This window comes from Homarus americanus, unplaced genomic scaffold (genome assembly GCF_018991925.1).
Source record: "Homarus americanus isolate GMGI-L3 unplaced genomic scaffold, GMGI_Hamer_2.0 scaffold50281, whole genome shotgun sequence".
Taxonomy (NCBI): domain Eukaryota; kingdom Metazoa; phylum Arthropoda; class Malacostraca; order Decapoda; family Nephropidae; genus Homarus; species Homarus americanus.
Window position 1 is genome coordinate 5,154,335 of NW_024742338.1, and position 12,363 is coordinate 5,166,697.

Below are 12,363 nucleotides of genomic sequence, written 5' to 3' on the forward strand. Positions count from 1 at the left end.
CTTTTCCTGCAGCACAACGAGTCATCCCATGCAGGATTTCGTGTTGTACAGTACACCCAGATAATTCACGGATTCTTATTTCTCGGTCCTCTATTATTCGCGGATAACACCCAGGATGTACCCAAGAATGTCTGTGGGTAGTTTTAAAGTTGCCGGCATTTTTGTGGCGGGGACAGGGAGCCATTCGTTCTAGAGACAGTAATTTCCTTTACCTGTATTGTATATATATGTGTGTGTGTAGACACACATAAATCACATACAAATAAATAATAATGGAAAAACCCTCTCACAAATAATCAGAAAAAATTATTAAAAAATGTGAGTTTACCTTCAAGTTTACTCTGTGCTTTATTAATCACAAAGCATGGAGTAGACTTGAGGGTAGACTGTCACATTTTTAATAAATTTGTTTCTGATTATTTGTGAGAGGGTTTTTCCATTATTATTTATTTGTATGTGTTTTTTGTGTGTGTGTGTGTGTGTGTGTGTCTACACACACACACACACACACATATATACACTACACTACATCCTTGACCACCGAAGGGTCAAGACGTACCTGGCGCTCCTCTCGGAGCAGCCAGGTCAACTGTTAAGTTGGCCCATACCAACCCCCTCCCCTGAACCACTTCTCCCCACCGGAGTATCAACAGGTTCTCGCCAGAAGTTACAATTTCATTTGGGAAAGGAATGGAACCAGTGTTAAACAGAGGTGAACATTGGTGAACAGTGCTTGAGTCAGTGAGAACAACTCAACAGTAAAAGTCGTATTCAAGTTAACCTTCACACAGTGAGGTCCCAGGTACCCAGTGATAACGGCCCGTGAGACCCAACAACCGGCGATGTGTTAATCCGTCTACGATAGGAAGGCCTGGGGCCACACCTCACTCATATAACACCATCTGTGAGGGAATTACTACACCACGTCACGTCCCTCATAACACCATCTGTGAGGGAATTACTACACCATGTGATGCCCCTCATTACACCATCTGTGAGGGAGTTACTACACCACGTCAAGTCCCTCATAACACCGTCTGTGAGGGAATTACTACACCATTTGAGGTCCCTCATAACACCATCTGTGAGGGAATTACTACACCACATGATGCCCCTCATAACACCATCTGTGAGGGAATTACTACACCACATCAGGTCCCTCATAACACCATCTGTGAGGGAATTACTACACCACGTCAGGCCCCTCATAACATCATCTGTGAGGGAATTACTGCACCACGTCAGGTCCCTCATAACACCATCTGTGAGGGAGTTACTACACCACGTGAGGCCCCTCGTAACACCATCTATGAGGGAACTACTACACCACGTGAGGCCCTTCATAACACCATCTTTGAGGGAATTACTACACGTGAGGCCCCTCATAACACCATCTGTGAGGGAATTACTACACCACATCAGGTCCCTCCTAACACCATCTGGGAGAGAGTTACTACACTACGTGTTTGCTGTTCAACACCGACATTAATCTGAATGTTCACTGTATGTTCCTTTACCTTTCTCTAATGAAGGCTTTTGTTAAACCACCAATGTATGTAATAAGTCATTTATGTCCAATGTATATTTTCAGCCTTCGGTCTGCAGAACTTTTTCAATATACCGTTAATTATTATTATTATTATTATTATTATATACAATACAGGTAAAGGAAATAATTGTCCTAAGGGCAAACACATAAAGGAAGTGCACACCCCGGTCAGCAAATGTCATTCACGGATTTAGCGATTTGCAGCCATTTTGAGAACCTAACCCCTGCGAATTTGAAGGGCATGCTGTACTCTCAAAACTTTAGTGTTTCTGTGTGAAATAGCCCCTAAAAGACTGTCTAGTGTCAGTGCTAGTGGAATGAAATGTAAAAGGCAGAAGTTGAATTATTAGATAAGTTAAAAGAGGGGATGAGTGCTGCCGCAGCTGGTTGATTGTTTGGTATAGGTATACAGAAGTGCACTAAGGTAGTAAAAGTTGCTATTCGCAGTTTTGCCTATTCAGGCCATTCCTTGAAACCTAACTCCCTCGAATAACGAGGGTTTACTCTATGCAGTAGCAGTAAAAGCGAGGAATAATTCATAATAATACCAATAAAAAAGTTACAAAAAAAAATAATGTATTGCCAAACCAGTAAATAAAAGCCAAATGAAAGTGTAACACAGTCACCATTTGCACATACAGTAAAACCTTGCTAAGGCGAACTAATTGGGGGGAAGGGGTGTCCTGGATAAGAGTTTGTCTGCCATAGAACAAATAAAAAATAAAAGACCTCCATTGAAAAAAAAAATGAGTACAACATCGATGAATGAAATACATGTTTTTTAATAAAAAATAATTTAAAAAAGAGTAATGTACTCAAAGAACAGTACTGTACACTTACCCCAAAATATGGAAAGCAGATCCAGCTGGACATGCCTCTGACTGCAAGGGGCTTGCAGTCACTCTCGAGTATGAGTGCTTTGAAATTCCATATTCAGCGCATATTTGCGAGGGAGCAGCACCTTTTTCTAGCTTTTCAATCCCCTCTAACTTTTCGTTCACTGATAAGGTCCTCAGCTTAACCATCTCACCACCCTTACGGAAACCAAACACTTTCTTAGGGGCCATTCTTATTGTCTAATTTTTCAATAATAATGCAAAAATATGTAGCCGTCAATATAATCACATTACTGGCAATGTCAAATAAGTTTCCAAATAAAGTTCAGTGAGTCTATATGGCAATAAAACACAATTGATGGAACGACAGAGCGGAATTGATGCTGTCACGGACGACGTTAATTTTTGACCGAGCGCATAATGCGTTTCCCTTTCTTTACGAGAGTGTGTGGCGTGGGTAGAACACGAGGTCTGTCCACTTTGCTCCCTTGAAATTTTAGCTTATGGTGAACATGTCATCTTAAAACAAATTATGTCCTTTTTTTTTTTCAAATAATTTTGTCTTGCTTAAGCGGGGTCCGCCTGAGCGAGGTTTTACCATACATCTGTACTCCCAGTTCACCATGGCAATGGCGACGCTACCTCCTAGCAACGCACCCCCCACCACCAACCACCCAGCCATCCTTCCACTCCCCCACTAAGCCAGTTAACTCATGTGCAAAGAAATTTATATTCCTTTTATGTGTTTGCCCTCAAGATAATTATTTTTTGTACCTTTTTCACAATATGTATGTAGGGTGGTGTGTGCCTGTATATCAGTAAAAATAAATGAAGAAAGTTACGTATATCTACCCAAATATACGAGTTTAAAAAAAAACAGATTGGCCCAGTAGCCTGGTGGTTACAGAGACGAGTAACCTGGCTACAATGACGGCAACGATGTCAACAGATGTAAATATGGAAAGAAAGTTTTCTGTAAATTTTCATTTGTATCAGGTATTTGTAGATTGAAAAATAAATATTGCAGGTATGGCATTAATAGAGTGTAATGCTTGTAAGAGTTCAGAAATGGGTACTGCTCAGCTACCTTTGAAGAGTTGGGGTGTCTGCTGTACAGACGTTAATTGTCTCAGGTTATCGTCATCAGTACAGTACAGTACAGAGTATTTATAGATTGACCTTTTATATTCTGGAGTTGGGTTAGGTAAAATTTAGCTTTCTGGAGACAGCAATGAGGGGATTCATGAGCTTGGGGTAGACTGTAGCTTCACATAGGATGCAAGCTGAATTTTTTTTGCCATTTTTTCAGACAAAAAGGTCTCTTATATGCCTCAAATATAACATGTTATTACACATCACACTTACAGAGAAGATGAATTTGAGCTCCTATGTCAAGATGGTCGTCGGGTGGCCATGTCTGATTTTGAAGAGTGTAACTGGGGAACCGTACCATCCAATGCCATTGTCACCACTTCTGCCAAGAGTCCAGAACAGCGGAGTTTACTCCAGGAATTTCTCAAGGTCTGTTTCTCATTATTTAGCTGAAATCTACAGAGTTTTACATCTGTAGAGTTTTTGTTTTGTACAGTGGGAGAAATATTTGTTTTGTGCTGATTCACCGTAGTATTTTACTAGCTGGCTTTAACCCTGCCATTGTGAGGCAGCTCCATGATGGCATGAACAACAGTGTCCTGCACAATGGCACACAGTCTGAGTTCTTCCCCATCCATACAAGGGTAAAGCAAGGTGTGTGTGTACTGGCACCAACTCTCTTTTCCATTTTCTTGGCTGCCTTCCTCACTCATGCCAGTGCCAATTAGCCGGTAGGGTGGACATCAAGTACCGGATGAAGGGTCTTTTTAACATAAGATGACTGCAGGCAGGAACAAAGGTGTCGGCAGCTTCCATAACTGAACATCAGTATGCAGATGACCTCACACTTGTCGCTCACACCGATACCAACCTACAGGAGATCCTGAACACCTACGCAGATGCATATGCACACTTAGACCTTGAGCTGATTGTACGTGACACTCAGATTCTCTTTCAGCCTGCCCCTGGTTCAGCCACACCTCCATCATCCATTCATCTTAACGGTACTACCCTCTCTTCAGCTGCAGGGAGCTGAAATTATTTATAAAGTTGCACGTATATCGAGCAGTGGTCCTCCCCACCTTGCTGTATGGCAGTGAGACATGGGTCACATACAGGAGGCACCTCAAGGCACTTGAAAACTTTCACCAACGTAGTCTGCGTTCCATCCTACAAGGTCGCTGGGTAGACAAGAAAACAAATGCCAGTATTTTTGCTGACACTAACTGTAGAAGCATAGAGGCTACCATTTTCCATGAACAACTACAGCTCCTCTCAGACTTACGACCTACTCGACTTACGACCACCCGCACTTACGACCTGCCTCAGCCGTACCAAAATTTTGTCAAATTACGTATTTTCTTTTCCCAACGTCAGTGATTGCGCTGTGTACTGACAAAATTTTTTTTTAATTCACTTTAAAATGGCTGGCAAGCTTAAAAGTGAGAGTTTTGTGGTGCTGAGAAGAAAAGGAGACACCCATTTTAGATTTTCTATGTATTATTTAAGCATTTTCGACTTAGGACCTGGATTTGGGTCCCTAACCCTGCCGTAAGTCGGGGAGGAGCTGTACATTGGACTGGACATGTTACCCGCATGGACGACAGTAGACTGCCAAAGCAGCTACTTTACAGTCATATAACAAATAGTAAACGTAATGCTGGCGGGCAACTGAAAAGGTATAAGGATAGTCTTAAGACAAACCAGAAAAAGTGCCAAATCAACCCCCTTCACCTGGGAGACAATTACTCCACACCGTAATGCTTGCAGGAGCACCACATGAGACGGTGTCAATACTTTCGAATTAGCCCGACTGCAAACTGAGGCAGACAAGCGCCAACGCCGGAAAGACGCTACCGCCGCACCTCCCGCACTAGATGGAACCCTCCACATGTACAACATCTGTGAACGACACTGCCAATCCCGTATCAGCCTCTTTAGTCACTTTAAAACTCACCATTGAAGGTGACATCCTTAATAACTCATATCATTGTCTCATAGCTGGATGATCATCATACTCGATTCCCAGTGACAACAAAATAGTAGTAGCAGTGTGTGTGTGCGTGTGCATGCATGCATGCGTGTAGTACATGTGTGGATGAAGATAATGCATTGGATTGATGTACAGTGCTATGCCCCAACTCAAAGTATAATTTTATTAACCCTTAGGCCCCTGGTGATGTTTCAGAACATCCGACCAGCGCGCCCCGGGTGACGTTCCAGAACGTCCGCCTATTCCCACCACTTTTTTTTATTATTATTATTATTTTTGAAAAAGTTGATTTTTCTCGATTTATTCCCGCAGGGGGAAGGGGGGAGGTACTTACTGCCAGCAGCTCCCTAACCTGGTGCTTAAGGGTTAAACATTTGTGATTGTTGCTGTGTGTACATTGTCCTAATAGTTACACATGAGGTATAAGGAAACAATTGAATTGATCTGTTAAGATGAATTATAATTATTATTATTATTATTTGTTTATTTATTATTATTTTTTTTTTCATCAGCAAATAACCGCACTGTATGGGACGAAGCCGGAAGATCCAAATGAATTCTTCCTCTTTGAATCCTCACCGAAGTATGGCAACTCCTATGATTTGCTGTTGTCGGTAGGTGCTTTATGGTGTTGTTGAATATGATGTACTGTATGTAGGTGGGAGAGTTGCCAGATTATTGTACTATCATTTGTTTTGTTTTAATCGCCCTTACTCGTCTTTCTCTTAAATAAACCCCTTCGCTTTTTCTCATTCTTATCTACAGTACTTGTCAATCACTTCCTCCCATCCCTTTACTCTCCGCCTCTTTTTTCCTCCTTCCTTTATATGTTATCAAATGGATAATTAATTTTTTTCTTATGTCTTTTCTTCACTTTTTCTTTCACTCTTTTTTTTTTAATTGCATCGTTCATTCCTTTTTTCATCAGTCATGTCCTCTGTCTTTTCCTCTATTTTTTTACCCCTTTCCTGTTTCTTTATTTTTCTGTCCTTCTCCCACTATTCCTCCCATCATGTCTTTTCCAAATTTCCTTGTTTATTGTTTTTGTTCTTCAAGTAATGACACAAATTTGAAAACCAACATTGAAAAGCAGAGGAGCATATTGTATATATATATATATATATATATATATATATATATATATATATATATATATATATATATATATATATATATATATATATATATATATATATATATATATATATATATATATATATATATATATATATATATATATATATATATATATATATATATATATATATATATATATATATATATATATATATATATATATATATACACACAGTTGTACCCCACTTAATCAATAGAACCCAGAGGGTCCCGCGTTAAGTGAAATCCGCGTTAAGTGAACAACAGAACATATGGGATTAATTCCAATAGAAACCAGCCCGACCCCCAAACTCCACTTTTTGAAGACACATAACTATGTTGTAGTAAAAATAACATCTTAATTTTATGATGGTACATGCACACAATTAATACTTAAGAGAAATAGAGAAATACAGTCGCCAAGTTAATGTCCATTCAAATAATGGACTCAACTCCCTCCCCCTCTTCTCACACAACACTGCTGGCTCTTCCCTCTCTGAGAAATTTTTGGGGGAAAACCACTAAATTTTAATAAATAAGACCTCAAACTAAAGTTAGGATAATACAGTTGACATTGCTGGATTCCTTGTAAGACCAGGAATATTTTGAATATAAATGTCATATATTTTGCACAAAAGATAACATAGTTACTCAGAGAAAACATTTTATCTAAAATTTGTATGTCTAATGCAAAATATATGATGTTTATATTCAAAATGATCATCAAATTATAAGAATTCCAGCAATGTAAATTATATTCTGACCGGGTAATTTGTATGAATTTTATGAGCTAAAACAAATATCTTCAGTTAATAAAAAAAAAATATTCTTCACGACACTATCTGTCAATCAAAGTACCCCACCTTGCCTCCCCCCTCTTCCAACCGCGCGGTCAGTCCCAACCCTCCCCCCCACCCCCCACCAATCCTCCCTTCAAGAGATGTGGGTGAAAAAAATAAATTTTAACATTTTGTATTAAATAATACCTCAGATTAAAGTTAGGATAATATAATTGACATTGCTGGATTCCTTGTAAGACCAGGAATATTTTGAATATAAATGTCATATATTTTGCACAAAAGAGAACATATTTACTCAGAAAACATTTTATCTAAAATTTGTATGTCTAATGCAAAATATATGATGTTTATATTCAAAATGATCATCAAATTATAAGAATTCCAGCAATGTAAATTATATTCTGACCGGGTAATTTGTATGAATTTTATGAGCTAAAACAAATATCTTCAGTTAATAAAAAAACATATTCTTCACGGGGTAACAGATGGTCGGTCGGTCCCTCCCTCCCCCCCACCCCCCACCAACCGTCCCAAGGAGATGTGTGGGGAAACCAGAATATTTAACTTTAGTAATATATAATACCTCAAACTAAAGTTAGGATAATATAATTGACATTGCTGGATTCCTTGTAAGACCAGGAATATTTTGAATATAAATGTCATATATTTTGCACAAAAGAGAACATATTTACTCAAGAGAAAACATTTTATCTAAAATTTGTATGTCTAATGCAAAATATATGATGTTTATATTCAAAATGATCACCAAATTATAAGAATTCCAGCAATGTAAATTATATTCTGACCGGGTAATTTGTATGAATTTTATGAGCTAAAACAGGCAGTCAGGCAGGGTGGCGGGTGGGGCAAATTTAAAAATAGCGTCTGGAGCCGGACACTCACCGCGTATATGTGGAAAAAATCCGTGTTAAGTGAAAGTTCAGCTCTGGCGAGGCACCGCGTATATGAAAAAACGCGTTAAGTGAAACCGCGTTAGGCGGGGTAATACTGTATATATATATATATATTTATTTATTTATTTTGTTACGAGTTGGGGGATTTAGAATATAGTTAAAAGTCTACCCAGATCCCAACAGGCAACAACAATAAAAAAACAAAGACAATCGGACTATAAAAGGGTAGACAAAGGATGCGAGTTTTTGTTGTGTATAATAAAGTACCATAAATTCCTTAACAAAATATTCAGCTTTCTATAATTTACCCTTAACCATACTTAACCTAAACATTAACAGTATATACATATTTATACAACATACAACAATTTTGAAGCAAGTGGACGTGGGGAGGCAAAATAAGATTGCAAATACTTAAGTGCGGAGCTGAGATGGCTGACGAGTAAGGCTGAGTATTGTAGAAGACGGTAGGTAGTCACTGTGCCGTAGGTTTCCAGGATAGGTGATCCTGTGGTCACTTCCCAGAGTGAACTGAACTCTCCTCGAACTGGAGCTGATGAAGAAGACTTGGAGGAGGTGACGCAACAACCAGGATATGGAGAAGGGAAACCCCGGAGTGGTAACTAAGAGTAGTCATACTCGGGCTTCGTCCCTAGATGGCGTTGCTCGTGGTGCTGGGTAGGTAGATCAGGACAATAGATGGCGTGGTTCGTAGTGCTGGGTAGGTAGATCATGACAATTGATGGCGTGGTTCGTAACAATATATATATATACAGTATTACCCCGCCTAACGCGGTTTCACTTAGCGCGTTTTACCGTATACGCGGTGCCTCGCCAGTGCTGAACTTTCACTTAACGCTGGTTTTTTCCACGTATACGCGGTGAGTGTCCGGCTCGAGAGCTATTTTTAGATTCGCCCCACCCGCCACCCTGCCTGACTGCCTGTTTTAGCTCATAAAATTCATACAAATTACCCAGCCAGAATATAATTTACATTGCTGGAATTCTTACAATATGATGATCATTTTGAATATAAACATCATAGATTTTGCATTTGACATACAAATTTTAGATATAAAGTTTATTTTGAGTAAATATGTTATTTTTTGTGAAAAATATATGACATTTGTATCCAAAATATTCCTGGGCTTACAAGGAATCCAGCAATGTCAATTATATTATCCTAACTTTAGTTTGAGGTATTATTTATTACTAAAAAGGTAAATATTCTGGTTTTTCCACACATCTGGTGGGACGGTTGGTGGGGGGTGGGGGGGAGGGAGGGACCGACCGACCATCTGTTACAGTGTGAAGAATATTTTTTTTTTTATTAACTGAAGATATTTGTTTTAGCTCATAAAATTCATACAAATTACCCGGTCAGAATATAATTTTCATTGCTGGAATTCTTATAATTTGATGATCATTTTGAATATAGACATCATAGATTTTGCATTGGACATACAAATTTTAGATGTAATGTTTACTCTTGAGTAAATATGTTATCTTTTGTGCAAAATATATGACATTTATATTCAAAATATTCCTGGTCTTACAAGGAATCCAGCAATGTCAATTATATTATCCTAACTTTAATCTGTGGTATTATTTAATACTAAATGTTAAAATTTAGTTTTTCACCCAACATCTCTTGAAGGGAGGATTGGTGGGGGGTGGGGGGAGGGTTGGGACTGACCCAGCGGTTGGAAGAGGGGGGAAGGCAAGTTGGGGTATTTTGATTGACAGATAGTGTTGTGAAGAATATTTTTTTTTTTTTATTAGCTGAAGATATTTGTTTTAGCTCATAAAATTCATACAAATTACCCGGCCAGAATATAATTTACATTGCTGGAATTCTTACAATTTGGTGATCATTTTGAATATAAACATCATAGATTTTGCATTAGACATACAAATTTTAGATATGAAGTTTACTCTGAGTAAATATGTTATTTTTTGTGCAAAATATATGACATTTGTATTCAAAATATTCCTGGTCTTACAAGGAATCCAGCAATGTCAATTGTATTATCCTAACTTTAGTTTGAGGATTATTTATTAAAATTTAGTGGTTTTCCCCCAAAAATTTCTCAGAGAGGGAAGAGCCAGCAGTGTTGTGTGAGAAGAGGGGGAGGGAGTTGAGTCCATTATTTGAATGGACATTAACTTGGCGACTGTATTTCTCTATTTCTCTTAAGTGTTAATTGTGTGCATGTACCATCATAAAATTAAGATGTTATTTTTACTAGAACATAGGTATTGTGTCAGAAAAAGTGGAGTTTGGGGATGGGCCAGTTTCTATTGGAATTAATCCCATATGTTCTGTTGTTCACTTAGCGTGGTTTACACTTAACACGGTACCCTCTGGGTTTTATTGACCGCGTTAAGTGGGGTACAACTGTGTGTGTGTGTGTGTGTATATATATATATATATATATATATATATATATATATATATATATATATATATATATATATATATATATATATATATATATATATATATATATATATATATATATATATATATATATATATATATATATATATATATATATATATATATATATATATATATATATATATATATATATATATATATATATATATATATATATATATATATATATATATATATATATATATATATATATATATATATATATATATATATATATATATATATATATATATATATATATATATATATATATATATATATATATATATATATATATATATATATATATATATATATATATATATATATATATATATATATATATATAAAGCCACTGCATCTGTACCTCTGTCACCTCCTTGTTTCATGTCCAAACCATAACTTCTAGACACCAGAGAAATTTTAATTTAACTTTACACAACTTTTTACCTGGAGACTTCCTATCACCCATTACGGTGAAACCTCTATTAATTAGGAAATGGAGAGAAAATTCCTTTATATCGAAGGTCTCTTATATATAAGAAACCTCCATCTAATGACCTATATAGAGATGAGAGTCGTTATATGGAGGATCCAGTAGATATGAAATCCCTATCTAACACATTATATGGAGATAGAAGTCTGTTATATGGAGGTTTCACTGTAACTTGAGAACAATGTGTCAAAAGTCAGGGAAAGTGATTACAGGGTAGTTGTAAAGATGTGTTGGACTTCCTTAAAGGGAACATAAGTACTGTATGTTTCACTTGTTTTTGTTTTGTAGGATGACACACAGATGTTGGTGGAGCTGGCCATCAGCCAACAGAACTTCCAGAAATATCTTGTCGGAAACATCATGAGCCACATCGAGACTTTGCATTCATGTCCTGTGGCCACCATGACCCTCTGCGTCACCTCTCGGTCCGAATACTTAAAGTGCCTCAAGATGCGGGTTGGTCTCTATGCTAGTATTTTCTAGACCACTTCCTTTCTGTCAGATGTAGAAACTGTTGAAGATCCAATAATTAGTTTCTTAAATTTAGTATAAAATAAATAATCTGTAATTCATTTTCTTATTTGTTCATATTGTTTGGATGTTCCTCTTGTATTTGTTCACAAGTGAAGGAAAGTGGTTGTCTCTTTTAGTTAATTTTTTAAGTTCAGTTTTTAATATTTCACTATTAACTAACAGATTTTGAGTTCTGTATTTGATATTAATGAGTCCATTAACTAACTCTTTTGATGCTCATAAATAATATTTTATTTCAGATGAAAACAAGTGTCTTAAGATCTGTTGTTTCTTAAGAACTATTGCTGAATTTTGCATTGTAAATTTAATAAAAATATTTTGATTGATATTTCTTGATTGTAGGCCAATGTAAGTTTTGTTGTATTATTAAGATAATCGTGTTAGTGAGCTCAATACTTCGCTGTATGGTTGCACTGTGGGAGTGCATCCTTATGGTTATTGTGTCATTATTATTAATGCTATTGGCAGAACTCTGTTAAAATTTAATTTCACAAATTGTTTCCATAAATTATTGCTATAATGATCTGAAATGATAAATTTGACTCTTGTTCAGTCTATTTTGTGATGATAAGATATCTATCTTTTATATCATA

The 12,363-nt window shown here is 36.8% G+C and overlaps 1 protein-coding gene across 1 annotated transcript in view; it reads left to right on the forward strand.

Annotated features, from left to right (window-relative positions):
* Nucleotides 1–12,363, forward strand: part of LOC121876766 (melanotransferrin-like) — an 83,940-nt gene that overhangs the window by 23,483 nt on the left and 48,094 nt on the right. Inside the window, exons 7-9 of the mRNA XM_042382138.1 lie at nt 3,753–3,906; nt 5,983–6,084; nt 11,525–11,692. Of these exons, the coding sequence (XP_042238072.1) occupies nt 3,753–3,906; nt 5,983–6,084; nt 11,525–11,692 (424 nt within the window). The remainder of the gene's footprint in view (nt 1–3,752; nt 3,907–5,982; nt 6,085–11,524; nt 11,693–12,363) is intronic.